Raw genomic sequence first — 22,729 nt, 5'->3', positions numbered from 1 at the left:
CGTATTGGTATTGCCAGGCCCACAAAAGATCAGCCAAGCTTTACCGTGCATTTCTGTTATGATTACAAGTACAAGCAGCATCGAGTAACCAGCTCATATTTCCTGTGGGGCTCCGCACTTACATGTTGTGATTAGCTTTTATTAGTAAATGTGTAGCTTCTTTAAGGTACTCAGGCAAACCCCCTCGCGCTCTGGCAGTATATAACAACCTGGCAAATGAATTTTAAGGTCTGCGAAACCTGCTCATCCAATCTGGGCCAATCCCAACTCACCTGCATCCAGTTAACCACGATCAGACAGGAGAGGGCGAGCACCAGTAAGCTTGCCACAGGTAGGCAAAGGACAGGTTGCCCATTAAGTTTACACGCCCACCCCCATTTCCATGTGTTTGACTGGTGTAGTTTGTAATAAGAAACATGTTCATCATTGACTGTAAAAAACACTGTTGAACTTCAGAATGAACACAAGTCAGAAGGACTTCCATTGTGCACATGTCAAGATATTAACATTAAAATGATTAATGTCTGTGAATGAAATATGACGGCGATTATAATGATCTATTACAAAGTAGTTAAAAGAATTTGTAAATATAAATGCACAAACACACACATTTACTTGGGTAATAAAATGTATTTAACAATCAAGAGCAAGAGGTAATTTCCCCTTTACAGAAATAATTCTGCTGGATAAGGAAGCAGCAGTCTGCTGGATGGAGCTCTGGACCATTGCATTTCCATCAGCTATATCCTCCTACGCTTCTGCAGTAAGTGAAAAGACACTGAACATTAGAAGACAGACATTTCACAAGACTAATGTATTACATAGGTAGTGTTATAAATGCACTACACATTGAAGAGGGATCAATCAATAGAAATAAAAAATGTGACATTTACATTTGTTAAGACCGAGAAGTTGGTCCAAACAATATAAATATCAAAAGCCAAAGCTTTCTCCCATACGAGTAGCGACACTAATCCACTATTATTTCTCACCTGTGCCTTCTCTGTTGAGCTGTAAACTGGTTAGACAGCTTGTGTCCCCATGTGTACAGGACTTGAAGTATATGGTCCACTAAGTAGGCCATTCTGAGGGAGGTGAAACCCTGGGGTGAGTCCAGCTCACAGCTTGTGCGGAACTGTCTCCTGTCTCAAAACTAGAAAAGAGCCACACAGACATGGGTACATTAACAAATGTTGGTCAATCAGTTTCTCGGCATCAGAATGACCATCAACACCAACAACATCACCAGAATCATGAGATTTAATCACGTTTAATATGATGCAGTATATCTACAACTGAAAAAAAAGCATTAGTCATATGACTTATGAAAAACCAACATGGAGAACTTACTGACTCTGGGAAGTAAAGAGGTCATAAAGGGACAACTAGAGACAACTAGGACATCAAACATTATGCTTTAAAAATATAACAAAATTTAAAAATACAAACATGTCGAGACTTTCTGAGCATTAGTTCAGATAATGAACAATCTTACCAATCAGTCCCTTCCATTTGTGTGAACTCATTCACATGGATGGGGGGCAGCTCCTTTACTGCCTGCTGACAAGAGGCAACATATAAAGACACAGTTCTGACATGAGAAACTGTAAAGGACACTCCAGCATTCGCTGGCACTTCAATGCAAACCAAAATGTGTCAATGGATACAATTAGCTCTCTGTTGTAATGCTGTGCTCCCTGTTTCAGTCTTACCTGTGCAATATAAATACTGCCATCTTGTGGCATGGAAGAGTACATACGTCAGTTTTGAAGCACAGCCATTGTTCCAACATCAGCCAATTTTACCAATATTCAATTCAGTATCCTCACTGCTTTCTGAATGCACTTGAAAAACATCTCCTGTAGTCAATATCTACCTATTGTTCAACACCCTTCCAACTCAGAAAATGGCCAATAAATGGAGCGTCGGATAAAAGGAATAATGGCCCTCTGGTCGTGTTGTTGTGAAACTGCTACCTCTAGCGGCGTAGGAGGGGAAATGTCCACCATCACCCTCCATTCATAGACTGTGTGTGCAGACAGCCGAGTTGATTTTGGTGCAGTAAGCCAAGACAGGCAACAGGTGTTTGCAGGGTTTTGGGGTTTATAGCGCTTTCCCAATCCTTGACTGTCTGCCCTCTGGCTGTTTAATCCAGTCTTAAGAAACAGCCATTTGGTTCTTAAAATTGTGCACAACTTTTCATTTGGCTTCAGGGGAAAAATGTGCACTATGTCTGGGAAGGCAAAATGCACTGGTCATATTTTCTCTAAACCCCAGAAAAATGCTGGTAACACAATTTTAATATTTCCAATGATTCCTGAGTCAACTTTAATGGCTTTTGTTCTTCATAGCCTGGAAAAAAAAATTATACTCCCACTGAATAAAAAAAAAAGAAAAAAAAAAGAAGCTTGATTCGTTGTACAGTATATTAGTAATGAAACATTAAAAAAAAGCAAGGTAGAATTATGGCTAGTGTTTTTCCAGTGATTACAATTAGCTACAGGAGAGGAGACAGTACTCTGTGCAAGGCTAGCTCACCCTTGAGTACCGTTCAGGTGAGTTCCTCATTCTAGTGGTGCCGCTCTCAATGCTTCTCCACCTAGGCAGGTTGGAATAAGAGGACAGACACCATGAAATAAAATACAACGATACCAAGGCACCAAAAAGGCAGAAGGCTAATAACACTTTGCTATGGTAAACAAACTGACAGACGATCACTTGCTATGGCAGGAGGCACGGTTTAAGAATTTAAACCCTTTGGATGGTCAGATCCTTGGTGTCTTCAAAAGGAGAGAACAGATGAAGTGCAGACTTTGGAAATTAAAAAAAAAACAAAAATGGATTGGAGACAGCGCAGCATACAAATACATTCAAAGTCAAATGTGCTGTTCTAACTGTTGTAAAGATGTTAGTAGGACCATACCAGCGAAGTGACATCTCACAGTTATCCAAGATCAACCTCGTCTTTAAAATGTGTGTGAACAGGTGTACACAGTATACGCTTCAGCAGATGTCAACCAATCTCAATAAACACTGCTCATGTTTAATAGTAGAAAAAAAAAATCACCTGATTTGCATGACACAGGACATTTACTGCATGTACTATTACATTTACTGTTGCATTATTATGCATTTTCTGGGCTACACACAAATTTTCTGATGTGCTATGAGGGAAGATGTAACAATATGGACAGGAACCATGTGAGGAAAAGTGGAAGGTAAAAGGGCTGCACTCAAGTAATAATTTTAGCAAAATTGGAGTAACAATTCATTAAGCATTCAGTTACCAATACAAAGCGCGTCCTTTCTTCATGAATGGCAGAGAACAGCGTTTAATCAGCGTAGGTTGAAGCTTACTAAAGCTTACACTGTTGACCTGTGCACACACATTTTAAAGACTTGATCTTGAGTAATTTGCAAGAAATCAAAATTACAGTTTGGCCCTTTAATAGTTGTTGGTATTGCTGTGATATTCACTTTCTAAATGCTGGATGCAGGAAATGATTCCCTGATGTAACATGCACTGAAAAATAAAGGGTTAAAATCCTGTTTAATCATTTTATCATCCAAACACCTTTCAAATTCTCTTGTCCCGTTGTCTGATCAGTCTTTTGTGATTATCCTCTGAGGCAAAAAAAAAATGACTTGGAAAAGAAGATCTTCATCCAAATAAGAGAATTTGAGGTAAAAATCAAATCAAATACTGAATGACAACACTGAATTTGAGTATCTGACAATTGACTGATGCTCAGCTGAGTTTTATTGAAACGGAACAAACGTAAAAGTTATAAATACAAAGAACATCAGAGAACAAACTGCTATGGCTCTTAAGGTAAGCCAAACCAAACTCTATTGGGCAAGTTCAAATAAAACATTGGAAGTTATGGTATCAGTTTTTAAAAAAAACACAATTTGTCTACCTCTAGATGCTAGGCATACACTTTGAACATTACAAAACTTGATTTCTTCCTTCCTGTGGATTCTTTTCTCCACCATTGCAAAAAATGAAGTATGAAGCTCTAACCATATGCATTTATTTACAAGCAAGTCCCTAAGCAACTATGAGAAACCACAAATAAAGGGAGTACAAGAAGGGGAAGGAGGAAGAGGGCATGGACAAAAACTTCCTGCAAGGCAAATAACATTATTTAATGTCCTCTCAGACTTTTGAGAATGAATGTCCACTTTTTTTGTAAATGTTCATTGTTGGCTTTAAAAGAATCAGGAACAAAAATGTAACAATAAAAGTATTTTGTGTGTTTTTTAAAGACACGTGTCCCAATGTAACCGTAGAAGTAAGAAATGATTCACCACAACGGTTACGTTCACTTCTTCAGCCAAAAGGCTTTCCAGCCAATCATCTCGAGCCAATTCTGGGGTCTGTCCTTTTTTTCTGAGATATATACAGATTTTTTTTTTCTTGAGGGATGAAGAATAAAAAGTCAATCAAAAAATTGTGGCCAATCTCCTGTTTTTTTTCTTTTTATTGTTGTTTTTCTCTTTTTTTGTTGTCACTTTGCCAAATACCTTTTGGTGCATCTACTTCCACTGCTGCCCATAAGAATCCTGTGAAAACTCCATGGTGTCATTACTGTAACCATAGTTACCGGAATAGTCGGCCCCTTGTTGCAGGGGCTGCTGGGCGATGGGCTGGGACCCCCAGTTCTGTTGGTTGTTGGTCTGGCGGCGCTTGGAGTCAGGCTGGTTAAACACGTCTGCCTTCCTCTTTCCGCCGACGTTACCTCCGCGATTGCCCCTGGCCCCGCGAGGACCGCGGCCCCTCTGCGGCTGGAAAGGGGCTCCCCTTCCTCCTCGACCACCCCTCGGACCACCAAGGGGAGGCCCTCTTTGGGCATAGCCGCCACGGCCACGTGCCGGTGGCGCTCCACGAGCCCTAGGTGGAGGAGGCCCCCCCCTGCTGGGACGAGTACCACGGCCCCTCATGCTGTACACATCTTCGTAGCCGTAGTAAGGGTCTTCATAGCCACCACGGTAGTCATGATAGTCGTAGCCATAGTAGTCATCGTAGTAGTCTTCATACCCATAGTAATCTGGTGGATAGGCATAGCCCCCTCTGCCACCACGACCCCTGCCTCGGCCTGGTGGGGGCATGCGTGGAGGTGGGTAGTAGTAGTAGTCGTCATACCTGCCGAGGGGAAGGTAGTGTTACATTTAATGAACGTCTCATGTCAGCATAGGTTTGGCAGTTGATCAGTCACGTGTCTCTGTCCCTCACCCTGCATTCCTGGTGGTCTGCCGAGCTGCTTGGCGCTCTTTCCTCTTCTTGTCTGGGGGCTTTGCCAGGACGATCTCAATTTCCTCTCCTCCTAGCTCCTTCCCGTTCATCTCATCCATTGCCTGATCAAACAGGACAACCCCTTTATTGTAACACACAGAATCATCAGACACGTAAAATACTTTGTCCACAGCATGAAAAACCCACCTTTACGGCAGCATCCCTTTCTTCAAAATGGACAAAAGCATAGTCTTTCAATTTCTTCACTCGCTCCAGCTTTCCAAACTGAGAGAAGGTCTTTTCCAGAAGCTCTTCAGTCACCGCTGTGGCCAGCTTCCTTACAAAGAGCACCTTGACCTATGAAGATAATAAAAACAGGATGTTTGCTACCCTGTAGAACAGAGGAGGCTTGTTGTGTTTTAAAGAGACATGACATGAGATCTGCTAACCTTGGCCATGACCTCCGGGTCTGGCTCAGCGACAGGGTCAGCCCACTCTACAGTGACGGGGTTCCCCCACACCTTGACCTTGCCACTCATCAGACGGCGGCGAGCCTGTGCTGCGGACTTGTGGTCCTCGTACTCCAGGAAACAGAAGCCACGGTTCTTCTTCTTGTCATCTGGCTGGTGGTACAAAATCACCTCTTGGAGACCCTCTGTAAGTAGAACAATAACATCTCTAACTTCCAAATGTCTATCACCCACTACGACAATTTTTTTAATGAGTTTCTGACAAAAATCCACTTCTGTGCATTGGAAACTAACCTGTAACTTTGCCAAAGTCTTCCAATATACTCTCTCTTGTCTTGTTCTTTGGAATTGATCCGACAAACAGGCGATTGTTTGCAACAGATATACACACTCCCAAGTACTTTCCAGGGCGGATTTCATGGTTATCACACTGAAAATAAAATCGAGAGCACAAAAACTGTGTGAAAGCTTGAATTCTTTTTCATGTCTTTAAAGTAAATCTCCAGAGATCAAGTCAGACTTTGAAATGTCAAGATTATTCCTTTAAAAGAAGTTGTTCTATGGTTTGACGCGTTACTTCTGATTCCCTGCTATATTACTTACAAGCTTCACAGCCTTTTGGGCGTCATCTTTATTGCAGTATGTGATGAAGGCGTAACCTCTGTTCTGACCAGAGAGAGGGTCCATCATTAACCTGAGGTCCCAGATGGGACCAGCAGACTCAAAGAGCGGCACCAGCTCATCTTCATACAAATCCCTTGGAATTTTTCCAACAAACACCTGATGAGGAAGAGAGAGGTGGACACAGGTGGACAAGTGTTAGGACTTGTAAAGCACAATATACAGCATGAGATTTAGGATTCTTGAATGATACTGCAGAACAAACCTAATACGTCTTGCCCAATTTAAAACATCAGAGCCTTGAAAATAATGACCAAAATAAATAATAAAATAATATCACTTATCTACCTCAGTTCCAATCCCTGGTTGTGTTCCTTTGAACACATCCTCAGGTGGGGGACCTCCATATTTTCTCTGCCCTGTGGTGACATCCAGGGTGTATCCTGTCCGTTCCAACAGAGCCTGAAAAAAACAAAACAAAACAAAACATTAACTGAGCTGCATGGCTGCAGAGGCATGTTTATGTGACATTCATTCTGATGTTATACACACAACATAGTCACATGACTTTGTTTACCTTTATTTTTGCCTCATCTGGGCCCTTGGTGGACTCCTGTACTTTACTTCCTTGTTTTTCTCTCTGTCTGTAAGTCTTCATGACTCCACAAAGGAAAGCACTTTTATTCTACATTAAAAAACAAAAGAGATAACTATGTTTTAAACAATCATCAACATGAAACTCCTCTCAAAGACAAGACGGGATGTTATCCATCTGTTGTGGTTACCTGTACATGGGACAGGTCGCTCTCTTTGAATTGCTGCAGCACTGTAAGTGCCCCTTCCTCATTGAACTCCCGTAGTGCATCGATGGCCCTTTCGTCTAGGTCAACATACGCCACCAAGCCTACAATCATAAAAACATGTTCACTGTCAGGATCGGCTACAGTGGACACTTTTACTGCTCCACTGCTTGTTAATATGACATTTTCAAGCTCTTTGAGTCAAAACAACCATCACCCACCTGTCTGGAAGATGTTATCTAGACTTTCAGCCACTTTCTGGGGCAGCCCTGCATCAATGAGCGTCTGGTAGTTCTCTGTGTGTGTTGTTGTCACATCCATGGGCTCCTCTTCCTCCTTTGCTGGGGCAGAACTACCGTTCACCTCAGCGGCAGCCATTCTCCTGTAATATATATATATATAAAAAACAAAACAATTTGTTCAGTAGTTCATCTTAAGAATTTTATTTTCCTGATGAGGAATGATCAACAAATACCAGGCTTTCATTATCCAAAACTGCAAATATGTTTTATTAAAGACAAGCTTTATATCAGGACTATTAACCAAATTGTTCATATAAATGGATGTTGCTGGAATTTTAGTTGCGGACCTATGCAACCTTAAAACCATTACTTTCTTATGAAGTACTGACATAGGGCATTTCTAAAATGGGAACAACGCTATACTAGAACTTGCATTTGCTAAAAAAAAATACTATTCAATAACTAAAACTGACATTAAAACGTTGAAGTAGTGTACGGTAACATAACCCGGTCACTTGAAGAAACCACCGACAGCCACCGTCCCGCCCCCTTCACATGCAGCTTGCTAGCTAGCGAGGTGGACACATCTTATTATTTACACTTAATTTAAATGCTCACTGAGCGAACGCGTTTTCTACAGGAAGAAGGTTTTCAGAACTTTCAGAGCAAAACAGGCCTCCCAGGTGTTTTTCTCGTCTTGAGCTGACAGTAACATTGGATAGCCTGCTGGCTAGCTAACAGGCTTATACGAAGGCCTCGCCGTGCAGAAAGACACCTTTCACAAATCAAACACACGCTACGTGCAAGGTGCAAACAGACAGTTAGCGAAACTTACCAGTCTAATTCAGGACACTAACAGTGGCGTGTGTTAAAATGTGGAACGATTAACTTGTCCGACGTACAAAAATGTCTAATATGAAGAATACGTTCGAATTTTAACACACGAGACAAAATTCCAGACAGCTACGGTCTCGTCGTCGGCTCGCCCGAACAACGCCACCGCTCAGCAATCATCGCGTTATTTGGAAGGAAAAACGCGCAGTAGGGCGGGTGTGTTCGTTTTGGCGTCTTCTTCCTCTTCTTCTTTTCATGGCGAATTGCAGCCGGGCGGAGCTCTTTATCGCCTCCAACTGTGGAGTTGCAGAATTTTTAGTCATGCAGGGGGTGAGAGGGGTTGTCAATGATAGATAGCTTGGCCAACATCCTCCTCTCACCTACGTTCTCAATGGTAGACTACGTAGAAGACTGCAGACGTAACCACAGAGTCATAAAATTTTTTTAACAGTGTCCTACATACTCCAAAGGATCGCAGTCTTCTTACTAGATGGAGACAACTTTACAGGGCATCTGTGTTAGTGGTCCAGTCCAGTTTGTTGTTGGTAGAGTTAGAGTAGAGTTTAGTTTTAGTTTAGTTTAATATGTCGAAGCAATCCTACAAATCAGGCACTTTGTTTCTATTTTTGAAAAGTAGATCTACTGTTTCATGCCCTCAAACACCTGCATGAACAGGTAATCATAAAACTATCCTAATTATGCTATGTAAAGATTGCAATATTTCATAAAGATATCCTGTCTACATCTTGGATAAGTATGTCTGAGATTTGCAGGGCTGCACTTGAGTCTGCACATATTAGAGGGGTTTGATTTCCTCTATCCACTGTAAAGGGAATGAAATGAAGCATAATTTTAACTAGATATACTACTGTTCTTTTTGTCACCATAACTCTTAGCTCTGAAACATAAACTGCTCAGCTTCTATTATTATCAGGGTTTTTAGACCCATCAGTACATATGTACATAATGTCCATACCTGTCATGTAAAATAGTGTTAAGTTATAGTGCAAAGGATAAAATAGTGAAGTGTACATATAAAATACCAATAAATTTAAATTTCCTACACATACTTTAAAATCCTCACTCCAGAAACCAATTTTCAACTTCAATGATGGCTTCCTGGACTTTCTGTATGATATATTCTTTATTCTTTTCTCTAAGAAACTGCCCCATAACTTATCAACAATAGGACCAACTTATTTGTATCATTTAACATCAAGAACAAAAGAGGCAGCTTGAGGAGTAGAGCATCAATTCTTAATTAAGTGGCTATGCTTTTCCAACCTAAGCTGGCATAGATAAGTAGCGGGCAGCAATGAAAACAAGTGCTTCACCATCAACTATCCAATCACAGGGTTTAATTTTTGACTGCCATTGAAATCCACCTTTTCTGTACATACTACCTACAGGATCAACCCAACACACACAGTAATAGAAAGTACACTTCAACAACTGACATTCTGACGACAAACAAGAGGGACAAACAGGAAGTTATGCTTATGTTCAAAAATTAAGAACTTTATTGTTATAATATTCATGATGTCAGTATGAAGTCTCATACAAGACCTGCCTTGACCATCAGTAAATCAATCGGTATCTGCTGATCATTGGCTTGGCAAATAAAGTGGGCGGACTCTCAGGAACAGAGATGATAACAGTCTTCCCAGCTTTAGTCATCATGTTTCAGCCTTCTGATCTTGCCCTTGTGGCGGTCAATCTCCTTCTGTAGGCGCTCAATCTCTTTTTTGTGGTGCTCAATCTCCTCTGCGTGATGCTTCCTCAGCGCTTCCATCTGCTCCTTCTCCTTCTGCCTGCAGGTGCCAACATGAAGAGGAACTGGGTTAAAAATCTTGTGGAAAACCAAGGCTACACTGGCATGAGCCTTGAACAGTGATATGCTTCTCACCTGAAGTATCGCTCCTCCTCTGCTACTTCTCGCTTTCCAAATGCACCTCCTGCTTCCCTCACAGAGCCTCCTCCACCGCCACCTTTGCCTGCTCCCTTGCCCAACTCACCAAGCTGGAATAAGCAGTCGGAACATTTTTTTGTCATAATTCACATATGATAGAGGATCAGTAACAATATGCAATAGATATTATTCCAAGACTGTCTTCAGGTGCTCAACAGCATTACCCTTATCAGATAAATAACACATTTCAAAGGACCCTCTCATGTTTATTAAGTAAATGAAGTGTGCTTCTTTTTTCCCCTGCATAACTCTTACCTGTGTAACAAATTCATAAGTAAATATAAAAGTATTGATCGTATTTGCTTGTTTTGTAAGCCTAAAATAGGATCAATGCACCTGCTTATTTACTGCTGATGTATTCTCTGAGTACGAGCCTAGACACTAAAGACACTGTTCCTATTTTTTTTAGCCTTTTCTCCATTGATGTAACACTTCAGCACAAAACAAAACTAATAAACAAACCCTCCCTTGCTCTTCTGGAAGACATACTGAAGCACATTGGATGTTTTTTTTTATGTATTCCTTTTGATGCTAGCTGAGCTATAGTTATAAATCTATAACTGCTGCTAAATATATGTATTGTTTATGCAGTCTTCTGGGTGCTGGTATGTTAAAGTAGTGCATTGTTCAAGTAAGTATTATGGAAAAACATACATAGGTACACATATTTTATTGTGTGTGTCATTACATAACACAGGAGAGCACCTATACAGTAGTACAACAGCTTTTTCTTTCAGAATGGATGATTAGCTCCATGTCCAACGCTACATTTGAGCCAATAGAAACATGCTGCAGTCTTTACGTACATGCATATTTATCTTATTGCTATGTTTTCACAAGAGCCATCGATGAACAAGCTTAATGAGGCGACTACAGAAGTTAGCAACTAGCTAGCCCTGCTAGCTTCATAAGATTTCGTCAGTTAACAACTTTGCTGGCATTAGCAAGCTAATGCTAACACTGTAAATGTCATGTGTCACCAATGCACCGCAGTTTACCTGATCAGATGCCATTCTAATCTGAGAGGCGACGCATCTCCTCAGGTTTGCTCTCAGGAGAAACCTTGACATTATCGGATACTACTGAGGGCAACTACTGCAGGCGAGAGAAACCTTTCTCGTTCCTACTGGTCTTTGCTCTAAATGCGGAAATTTGAGAAAAACGTCTCATATGGGCGTAGAGGCAAGCGCCTCATTTACATATAGGTTTGTTACTGACACCATGCGGTGAGGAGTGAGAACTGCAATAGTTCTGTGCAGTGGCTTTTTTCAAATGAGATTTTCAGCTGTGCTCAGTGATGGAGGAAGTATTCACATGACTTCACTGTGACTTAAGTAAAAGATTGAAAATACGGTTATGAAATGTACTTAAAGTTTTTAAAGTAAAAGCCGTCAATGTAGAAAATGTCCCGTGACTGTTATATTATTATATATTATATCATCCCATGCATTAATATAAAAGCAGGATCTTACTGTTGTAGTTGGTTGAGGTGGCGGTGCGTTATTTTGTATAGGACTGCAACTAATGATCATTTTTAGTATGGATCAATCTGCTGATTATTATTTCTTGATTAAAAAAATATGAAAGTTCTCAGTTCTCAGAGCCCAAAGTGATACCTTTAAATCAAAATTACTAAAACTATTTAAAAAGCTGTACATCCTTGCACTTTTTAAGCTGTAACTATGAATGTCTTTGCATTAAAAATGAAATGATTATAAAATTAGTTACCAGTTAATTTTCTGTCAGTCGACCAGTTGATTAATTAACTCATCAGTAGTATACATATGTAACTACTGAATAGTTTAATTTATGCAAAAAAATTGTAAGGTACCAGTAACCAAAGCAGACAAATCATTTAGTAAGTAAAAGTGTAATATCTCCCTCTAAAATGGATCGGAGCAGAAGTAGTGCTGTGAGAAGAAAAGGCTGACGTAAAAGTACCTCAAACTTGTACTTAAGTGCAGTACTTGAGTAAATGTACTTAATTACATTTCACCACTGGCGGTGTGCATGCAGCAGAATTTTTCCACACATAAAAAAAACTAAGTTAAAGCTAATATACAGGTCAGTAATTAAAAAAAAGAATTTGGTTAAGTAATTTGGCATCAATTACAAAGAAAATAGATTTTCCCTGAATGTACGTAAATTGGCATTATTCATTTATTAGTGGAAACTATATTCTTAAAATATTTTGAATTGCCTGCCTGTAGAAAAAAGTAATATTTTTACATGTTCAACTGACCTGCTGTGCCTGACTAGAGTATCAAGATTAAACAAGCAAATTAGAAATAATTAATTGGAAGTGTGTTAATTGTCTGCTGTCCCCATTTTTCCTATTAGCAACAAATTACATGATCCTTCCAGGAAACTTCTAGCAAATTATGAGGAAATGAGTGACCCAAAAAAGAAAACACTTCTCAATTTCCATGCAATAGCTCATTAAACTTTTCCTGTTGCTCTAACCAAACACTATGAATATCTCATACAATAACATGAGTTTATGATTTTCTTCTATTCTATGATTCTCTCACAGTGCTAAATTGTATGAAACTGAAGTTGCATTCAGTTTGCACTATGTAAAGCTAGAGAACTGCTTAATCTATTCACCTTTTCAAACAGTGAAAGTCAAAGACAGATAATTGGAGCACCATGAAAACAGAACACATGCAAACTCCCATAATCTTTCACTGATTTGTAAATCTGTCTGTTGCACTGATGCAGACAGATTTCCCTCCTTTGTGTTGTCATTTCAATCTATTGCTCGCTCCCATTAATTTCAAGCTCATATTTTGCAACCACTGTCTACAAACTGTACGCTAATCTGACAACACTGCGTTGTGGCCCTATTACTCAAAAGGACGAGGCTCAATGCTCATCTCTCTGGATGTGTGCTGGATGAGACACACTCAGCCACACAAAGGGAAGCTTTGCACAGTAAAGAGAGGTGGTGGGTGTTTAGTACAGATGAGTCATCATAATGGAGTCCCACTGATGAAGAGTCCTCCCTGCCAGACAATGCTCATCCCAGCTCAGTGTTGTATGAGCTCAGTGTCCCTGACACTCCCCTGCTCTTCAGCAGAAAGAGGATGAATCCTGCAGAGCTGATGGTCAATGAGCGAGCGTAGGCGTGGTGCTGTTGGTGGTGACGTGCTGCACCCTGTCAAGCTGTTCAGCAATGACCGTGATGATCTGGAAGCTCCTGTGAAAATAAAAGCATGCAAACTTGTTGCGTCACTGTGTTCTGTAATGTAGCATCCTTGGTTTGTAAATATAGATGGAGGAAGGAAGAGATGAGGAAAGCAGACCTTTAAAAGCTACACAATGTGGAGACTATTCAACAGAGTGAGAATAGGGCAAAGCTTGCACAGCTTAGAGGAGGTCACTTGCTTTTCCAGGTTAGATTTGAACACTTGAAGATAAGTCTGGACATCACTTTACACATCTGCACGTCACTGAGAGAAAACTGCACAGCTGAGGTAGTAACACATTTGCAGCGAATGGTGGCAGTATGCTCTCGTCCAGATGGAGAGCATCTGCTATGTGTTGCAGTGAATATGGAGCAAACTACCATTCATATAGCATTCGTACAAAAGAATTCTCTCTTCTCTTGTCATGGATGACGGCAAGTGCTGCTCTCATTTTGTTTGAATGAAGACGGAAATTGAGTTTCATATAGAACAATGAATATTGCGGTGCAATAATCATTACTGCAGAGAAGGCTCACAGAGGTCGACGCTGATTGCGCTGCATTCGACACATAACGCCACTGTGACAACTGTAAGAAAGAAAAATAACTTGGAAAAGATACTGATAAATCTTTCAAAGGAGTAATGAGGGGAGCATCCTTGATCCTAAACTTATGGACACATGTCTGATATCATATATATGTGAAATGACTACTAAGGATACAATAAATCAGGTTGAACTGAACCGGAAGTCATTTTGTTGTGTCTGGAAGAAAATCTCAGCTACCGCACTGAAGCAAACTGAACTTTGAGGGCTGTGTTGGTGCGCAGCCGTGCATGTCTGTGCATGTTTGTCTGTGGTCATGTACGGACTTCCGGTCCACAGGATACAGAGCAGCCAGTTATCTGGATCCTTTCAGAGCTGCTCACCTCGCCGGCTCAAGTGTTGCCATAGGAAATAGTATCCTGGCAACAGCACTAACCTGAGCAAAGACAAAGTAAGGTCATGCAGATAACAAGATGTGCTACAATGTTCCTGTATGAACAACTCACTTTCATAACCTCTGCTGGCAACGACCGCCGTTACAATTTTGCCATAATATCCTTTCAGCATTTTTGCATTATTATTCCGAATGACATTTAATGTGAACTCACATTACATTTGCATGGCCCAATTTAACAGCCTTTTTGGAGCAGTCTTTCGTAAATCCACATGTTTGGATGTAACATGTAATGCCCATAATCTGCCTCCTTCTACAAGTGCATTATCAATAATTGCATGAAATAGCACTCTGATCTGAAATTCACTCATACCTCTGGGGAAAAGCATGCTGACATACCTCTGGGGATGTGACTGAACAATTTCTTCAACACATATTTCTGAAGTAATAGCATTGTGTTGGTATGGAGTCACTTTAGTAAGGTGCTGAAATGACAAATACATTCCTTTCCTCGAAACCTCCAACTGGAGCACATTTATGCAAAAAATTGCAGTGCAGGAAACTGTGAGCTATGATATTTTATGAGTCTAGACCCCAATTGCTGCTTTAAGACTTCTTGGTTTTCCTTTATGTGCATTCATCTTGTCTAATTCTTAAAATCTGCTGCTGCTGAACTCCTTGTTGCTAATTGCCCATGAGCTGCTTAGATGTTGCCAGTGTTGCCATGGTGACCATCAGGATTGATAAAGGGGTTCAGATACTTTGTGGTCTGTGCATACAAGGTCTTTGGCCGAGAAGTGGCAGACATTATTTACTGGAGTCACAGGCAGCTTGGCAAAAACTAAAACGGAATTGACTCACTTAGCAAACTAATTACAATGTGAAGATTGCATCCAAAAACAGCCAATCAGGTGTTTGGAAGAAATGAAGGTATGCACTTGTCTCCCGACTGGGTAGCACAGACTCAGACTGGTTTCTCCAAGTACTGTGGAGGCATTTACTAGCAGATGCATTATAACGTAAAGGGTTTGGCTCTGTTACACTGATAATTGGCCACTTACACTTTGTATAATCCCAGACTTGCCTGGAATAGTGACACATACATCTGCGTGAACAGGCTGTATTTGACACTGACAGAGGTAGATGGTTTTGTTTAGGTGTAATAGATACTTTAGATGATAGACTTTTTTGATCCCATGAGGGAAATTGCTTTGTTACAGTAGCTTAACAACAAATTAAGTGTAACAATAAAATTATAAGCAGGAATGCAGATCTGCAGAACATGACACTGAATATGGAAAAAAGCTATGTTTAAAATGTGCATTAAAAAAAGGCAGAAAAGAGCAGAACAGGAGTGCAAAAACAGCAAATACTATGTACAGTACTGTGGTATTCTGTTAAAGTCAAGGTAAACTGATGTCCGAAAGTGTTCTTTAAGACATTATTTGTTAATGTTTACTATGTTTCTGTCTTAATTTGGTGTGCTAACATGCTAACATTTGCGAAAAACAAGTACAGCCGAGACAGACGGGGGGATGTCACTCGCTTTGCAGGTTTTTGCTCATAAAATAAAGTACAGGGCATGGATTGGGAGCTAGATGGAAAGTTAAGGGGTCACCAAAGTGATTGCAGTTCATCCAGAGGGTGGTATGAGTATGTGTACAAAATTCCATGGCAATCCATAGAATAGTTGCTGAGATATTTCCCTTAAAACCAAAAACATGGACCTCGTGGTGGCACTGCAGGGAAAGTCAGGGGATCACAAAAGTCACTAGGATTCATCATCTGGGGACCACGGATGTCTGTACAACATTTTGTGTGAATCCATAGATGCTGAGGTATTTCACAGAATAAGTGAAATCTTTGCCCAAATGGTCGTGCTAAAGGGAACGTCAGAAAACTATCAGAGTTATGAGGATTAATCCTCTGGGCACCAAGTCAAAAGTGTGTGCTAAATGTCATGGTAATCCATCCAGTACTAGACAAGATTTTTCACTAAAAGCCACAAATGCCAACCTGTTAAAGGCACTAGAGGACAAGGCAAGGAATCATGAAGGCAGTCAGCAGTAATCATGTCTGTACAGAATCCATTTAATAATAAAAAACTACATCTTCTATTCTGCAATCATGCTGTCGAACTATTGAGTCACTCGCTAGCGACCACCTTGGACTTCTTTCCAGATTCCAGCTGATTTTCTTGCACAAAATGTACTATAGCCTTCAATATGAAATCCATTTGCATTCCATCAGTACCAAAGCTGATCATTAGCGTCCCCCAGTCCAGTCAACCCCTGGGGTTAGCATATGGTCTGAAAGTAAGACAAGTGGTAATACCCTCCAGGAAACCGCTCTCAAGAGACTGCTGGCATTTAGCTATGACGCACAAACACAGCTGTACTCCACCACATCTGCTTTTTTGTCATTCGGAGGTAGAGGAGCCACATAGGGGGCAGCAGGCAGAGGGAGGTTCATGGCACAGTGATCCTTTATCAACTCCAATCAGGAGGGACAGTGCAAGAAAAGGAGAAGGTGTGTATGTGTGTGTGCAAAAGGGAGAGAGAGATAAGAAGTGCTTGTATTGATACTGTATGTGCAAGCGCTTATTTCAGCTCAGCGAGACACATTAACAGCGACTACAGTCCTCCTCATCATTCCTGCTCCATGTGTTGATTCTGCGAGGCGGCTGTGATTGCTTTAAATATGTACTGACATTCAAGAGAAATTTGGCCATCAGAAACAGACAAGGCGGCAGTTTCAGCGTCGCACAGCCTTGCTGTCGGATCTGTTACGCTCTGAAAGACAAGAGTATCATTTGAGCTGAAGGACATGCTGTGCCGCAGCTGAAAACAATGGATGTGGCTAATCTTCAGGGCTGAAGTTTTGTTCCCCAGTAATGACTTGAAACCAGCACAGTTCTGCAGCGAGCAAAGCGCGACACAGTACCTGCAACTGAACACTAGTTTCTGTTAAGACTGCTGAAATCTGTCTTTTGTGTTATAAGTTTTCTGAAATTTTAAATCTGAATATACAAACTATGGATTATCTAATTAAATATTTGCTAATTTGCAAACATTTCCAAATCAGAAATATCAACAATGGAAGAAGCTGCGTTCAAAATTCATGTCTCATTTTGTTGACATATTAGAGTCAAAGGTTTTTACTGGGGGAATTTTTTACCGCTCTGTCAACAGCCATAGCAAAAGCCATAAAACCTGGAAAGTGTGGTGTATAAGTGCTGCTGAAGTGGAGATTTCTGGTTCAGAGTATGAACAAAACCACTTTGACAACACAGACAAACTCAATCTGATTGAAAGCTCCCGAACAGCTAATAAATGGACCGAGTGATACCGACAGTAATGTTGACAGGTTGCTCATAGGGACCCTGGTTGAAAGACACTGACTGGCTCCAGGGATTTAATTGGTGACCCAATCCCTCAATTGTGTGCAGCCTCTCTAATAACTTCTTCTTTCCAGTATCTCAGATAAAATGTCACCTTACAATGTCAGCATGTTGAAGGCCAAAGCTGCTTTCACTGCTCCCCTCTGCCTTTTTCCCCTCCTTGTTGTACAATATTGTGTGATCTGCTGAGAGCTTCTAGACTAAAAACCAAAAATGATGTTTAGTCAACAGCTAAACAGTGTTTTCTAACCCCTCCACAGGGAGGTCAAAGCAGAAGGAGAATACAATGAGAAAATGGTGGTGACGTTGGCCAGGTGGATGCCTGGAAAGCTGTTCCATCAGCATGTCATGCTCAATGCCATTTTTTTAAATTTAAAGCTATAATATATTTCTGAAAGCAAAATCAAATGACAACATGAAAACAATGTGAACATGTGAAAGGGGTGGTGAACCTACAGAGAATTATTACCTGAATCTGCAGCTCCACTCAATTTTATGGAGCTTTATAATGAGTTTCAGCTGTTTAGCTGCCTTCACGCTTTTTTGTTTTGGCTCACTCTCACTGCTCTCATAGCTTTGTATTTGGGCTCCAGCACCAACAGTTCAGTACCTGCTCAGCACCAAACAGCAGACAGACGCAGTTAGAGAGATAGCCAACATGGTGGAGCATTTAGCAGCTAAAGAGCCAGATGTTTCCCTCGGGAGTTGGTGGAGACCAAAAATGAACAAAAGGCAAAAGACAGTGAACACTGGAATGCTGCCACACAGCCAGAAGCACTAACGACCCAGATGGGATCAACGATGTTGATAACGATGCCACAGAGGTTAAATAAATGGGACTCCCCACCAGTTACTGTCTATTTGTATGTGTGGAATACATATAAATCCAAGTAAAAAAGATATTAACTGCTGGATAGTTTGCTAACAAGGCTGCCATATCAAAATCTTTCTGTACACCTTCTTTAAAATCTGAAATCTGAGAGGAGACTGTAACATAACAATATTAATTTGGAAATTAAATATTCTGTACGTGGAGTCCCAAGTTGGAAAAAAAGTGAAAAATTGTCGATTTAGCTGAGTTGAGATGAGCCTCCCACCCATAAATTCCCAAACTGTTATGCAGTGTTAAAAAAAAGATGTTCAAGTTCTTCTCTCGCCTTCTCTTTTTCATCGTATTTAATTCTCCCGAGCTATTAACTACAAGAGATGAAAACAATTCAGAGCTGACCTTGCTGCTGCCCTACACTTCATTATCATAATCATTTCGCACTGCTGACAATCATTAAGAAGAAGGAATGGCGTCGTCTCTTTCTGTTCTTTCGCTTCTCTTTGGGAGTTTAAAGACCTTCTCTTCTTCGCCCGTCTTGAGGATTAGCATCCACTGTTTCTATAGCAACAGCCCTCAATTAAGAGACAGCCAGAACCACGCTGTTTCTGCCAGCAAGGTGCTAATTGATACTGGATTTCAAGTCAGGAGGGACGGGGGGGCTGAGATGAGAAGTAGGAGCTGTGTGTTTTTATGAGCTGGTGTGTTGAAGGGTGGAGGGTGTTTAGTCATCGACAGCTTTACGATGTTATTAGCACACACACACACGCACACACGCACACGCACACACGCAAACACACACACACACACACACACACACACACACACACACACACCACTTTTGGGGACATTACATAGACTCATTTTCTGAAGACTTGCCCCTAACTTGCCCACAACTTGCCTAACCCTTTACCCTTAACTTTACCCTAATCTTAACCTAAACCTAAGATTACCTCAACCTTAACACAGCTCTTCACTCCCCACAAGGAAAATGAGTCCCCACAACGTGACTGTGTGAACAGATTTATGCCCCCCACGTGAGTAATGCACTTTCACACTCATGCATGCACACAGACAGACACTGCATCAGCATACACTAATTATTATGATTTTGATTGGATATGATTTGTTAACGGCTGATGAGGAGAGAGAGGCTGTCTCCTTATAATAAAAAAACAGATATGAATGCATATGACTCCAGAATCTGTTGGCAAGGCACAAGATTTTGGTAACGGAAGCGTTCTGGTTTGTGTTTTTAGTTCGAGTAGTATTAGTCATATTTGAGGGGGCTTTGGTTGCATGCAGGTAAACAGTCTGTGTAGAGGGCAAAAGAGGAAGAATGCATTTGCTGAAATGCCTCGGAACAAATCTGCTATTGTCTGAAGTCATTTTAGCTTTTATTAGCTTTTTTAACATTTATCCTCATTCGTATGTATGTGTCTGTTTATAGAAATTACCCAAAGTGTTGTTGGAAAGTGTTTTAAGTTGCTAATAGAGCTGTAAACATTGAGTGACGAATGGAAGAGGAAGTCTTGGCCTGGATATCCATTAGGCGTTATCCAGATATCTGCTGGCTGCAGTCTCGCAGACAACACAACACACCCCCTGGCATCTTTTTCCTACACCTAACCAAGCAGTTTTGGTGCTGAAACTTGACTTTTTCGAGAGTGTATCATGTAGTAGACGTGTCCTGTAGCTACTGTGTGGTCACAGATAGACCTACATCAGAAGACCTGAAACATTGGCCATTGCCCCTAGAGGCTAATTCATCATCAGATGAAAGCTGATGGGTTCAGAGAACGATATCCTTATACATAGTAAACATGCAATAGTCTGGGCTTCTTTATACCTGCATACAAACGTCTATATGTCCTCATGTAGCAGTATAGTGTGTGTAACTGGCTGTTGCTGCCACTTGCACTTTTAAGTTATGTATCATGATGACGGCAGATGCAGACTTACTGTACTGTATGTACAGAAGTCTGTCTCATCAACTTTCATGTATTTTCATGTGAATTTGAATTATAGTATTAAAATGTGGGAACTTTGTTTCCTATTTCTGCATTTTTTCCATTCTGTCTGTCTCTCTGTCTGTTCATTTTCAGTCACTTCCTGTTCTTTCTGCATCCATCTGCAGGTCATGACAGAAATACAATTAACGAGGGACCGTTGTGACTCTTTTGGTACGTCTTTGGAGTTCAGATGCTGCAAAATGAGCTCCAATAATACTGCTCTGACTTGTCATGAGCAGACATTGCACGGATGACTTCTGGTGTGAAAATAAATTAGCGCAAAAATTGAAACTGGGGCATATCACGCAATGCAGTAACAAACATGAAATGCAGAGAGTAATGGCACCTACAGTGAAGGACCATTTTCACCCAAGCCGGTCTGCTCTCCAGCTGACCTCACAAAATAAGCAGCGCTCAACAAATGGATGGTGTAAATCGCCTTTTGCTTATGCCTCGCAGCAGAATTACAGCACACTGGTTCAATTAAAACGAACAAGGACTGATTATGTGGAGCAGAGAGAAAGCAGAGTGGCAATACTGCAGACAAATCAGTGAAACACTACATTTAAACTGTTGAGAACATGTCCTATTTTCTAAAGAGGTTGTAATCAAATTCTGGCCGCTGTCAAATTTGTTTGTTTTCTCATTACTCAACTTCATAGATCTTTTTTTCTCTATAATGATTTGCCTCCCTGCAAAGAATGAAAATAGAACAGAGGAGAATTGCACTTTTATCATCTTAAGAGATTGCTGTTTTTGTACCTGCAAATCACATCTATATTTAGAGATCGAAATGTTTGCCTGACGCTTTAATGTGGCTTCAAAATCCATTTCTCCATGTTCTGTCCACATTGCTGTATTTTCAGTTTGTCGGTAAGTGATTTTACGTTTGAACTTTTATTTTTAGGTGCCGATATGTTTTGTTCTGGCTTTAGACATCGCTGTCAGACAGCATGCCAGTTGGACTCTGCAGGGGATTTTGCTTGTGCAGCTGTTCTGAATTAGCTGAGGACAACACTTCAGAGAACATGAGATTTCAAAAGCTGCACCACGTTCTTCATGTAATATAGATGTGTTTTATTAGAAATAAGTCACATTCATTTTGTGCTGTGAAAACTGTACATTTACAGGAGGTAAAACAGAACATAAAAAACAAAGTCTAGACAAGAAAATACAAATGGGTATTCAGTACAAGTAACTCAAGGTATGAATTGGGCTGAGGGCAGGACAGAGGAATTTGAAGGGACAGGGCAATTGGCTGGTAGTACATACTATTGAGTTACTGACAAGGTTATCAAAAACACACTGTTACAGAAGACATGAGGTTCAATTACCCGTCGCTATACAGCGGAGAGTAATAACAAATATCCTGAAGCACAGTTTACAGATATTCATAGGCTATCATTCATTCTATATAATGTTTGCTTTATAGACGTACAATTATCTACCTGTCACAGAGAGCTCCAAATATGGAGTCTTGTGCTAACAAATCTCTAGTGAATAAATTCCTTGAATTACTAATACAGATTTGTCATACAATATTCTCATAAAGCATCTATATGCTCTGTAAATATGAGGAAGATGGTACAAAAGTTTTGAAACATTGGTAAGAAAAAATTCTGCCTAAATCATAATATCAGTCTTGCTTGAGCATCAAGCGCCCATCATATTGCACTATTTCACACTGATGGCTGAAAACACAAATGTGTTGAAGTCTCGAGGACCTGACGCCGAACTGGAAGTCACATCGGCGCCAGGAGCCTCTGTTCTGTCCAAGAGTCCTGCAAGGCTGAGAAACAAAAGGGCGATGATGAAAGGTCCTGTTGACCCCTTGAATCCACATGTACGACATGGAAGAGCCTGCATCTTGTGCCAGCTGAGAGGGGCGGCATGCCCCACCTCCTCGCATTCCCACCCAGCGTTTTCCCAGAGTGCACTGCTCTTCCTGTGTGAGAGTCTGTGTTCATCCCGGTGCTGGTGTTTTGGTATCGAAGCAGAACGCTGGTGAAACCAGGACGCGTTGTAACTGACCACCACCTCCATCACCACTCAGTGTGTTTGTCCCGATGCAGTCCATATGGGCTCACAACACATTACAGATGCATTGAATCTTTTTTTGGAGCCTGATGTTGTAAGTTACAATTGAAAAAGCAATAAAACTCGTGCCTGACAGTCAGACGGGGGATGAGAAAT

The 22,729-nt window shown here is 40.8% G+C and overlaps 2 protein-coding genes across 9 annotated transcripts; both read right to left on the bottom strand.

Annotated features, from left to right (window-relative positions):
• Window positions 1-1,009: 1,009 nt before the first annotated feature.
• Window positions 1,010-8,381, bottom strand: LOC121619425 (heterogeneous nuclear ribonucleoprotein R). 8 transcript variants are annotated; one of them, XR_006007529.1, is made up of 14 exons: window positions 8,205-8,381; window positions 7,349-7,509; window positions 7,113-7,231; window positions 6,905-7,012; window positions 6,676-6,789; window positions 6,310-6,486; window positions 6,001-6,136; window positions 5,686-5,891; window positions 5,444-5,593; window positions 5,237-5,358; window positions 4,608-5,146; window positions 2,539-2,599; window positions 1,496-1,560; window positions 1,010-1,153 (listed from the first exon to the last, which is right to left on the bottom strand). XR_006007529.1 is itself a non-coding variant. In XM_041955140.1 (13 exons), the coding sequence occupies exons 2-12, from the start codon at window positions 7,503-7,505 to the stop codon at window positions 2,565-2,567; spliced, it is 1,863 nt and encodes a 620-aa protein (XP_041811074.1). In that variant the 5' UTR covers window positions 7,506-7,509; window positions 8,205-8,381; the 3' UTR covers window positions 1,010-1,560; window positions 2,539-2,564. The 8 variants fall into 8 exon arrangements, 6 of the variants coding, with proteins under 6 accessions (XP_041811074.1, XP_041811073.1, XP_041811072.1 ...); XR_006007528.1 differs by having other exon boundaries at window positions 1,496-1,557; XM_041955140.1 differs by having other exon boundaries at window positions 1,010-1,560.
• A 1,319-nt stretch (window positions 8,382-9,700) lies between these two features.
• LOC121619761 (ATPase inhibitor A, mitochondrial-like) lies at window positions 9,701-11,317 on the bottom strand. Its single transcript, XM_041955643.1, has 3 exons — window positions 11,171-11,317; window positions 10,110-10,222; window positions 9,701-10,014 (listed from the first exon to the last, which is right to left on the bottom strand). Exons 1-3 carry the CDS (start codon window positions 11,240-11,242, stop codon window positions 9,873-9,875), a joined length of 327 nt encoding a protein of 108 aa, XP_041811577.1. The 5' UTR covers window positions 11,243-11,317; the 3' UTR covers window positions 9,701-9,872.
• Window positions 11,318-22,729: the final 11,412 nt, after the last annotated feature.

This window comes from Chelmon rostratus, chromosome 16, assembly GCF_017976325.1.
Source record: "Chelmon rostratus isolate fCheRos1 chromosome 16, fCheRos1.pri, whole genome shotgun sequence".
Taxonomy (NCBI): domain Eukaryota; kingdom Metazoa; phylum Chordata; class Actinopteri; order Chaetodontiformes; family Chaetodontidae; genus Chelmon; species Chelmon rostratus.
The sequence above is the reverse complement of the archived record's forward strand: the minus strand, read 5'-3'. Positions and strand labels throughout refer to the sequence as shown.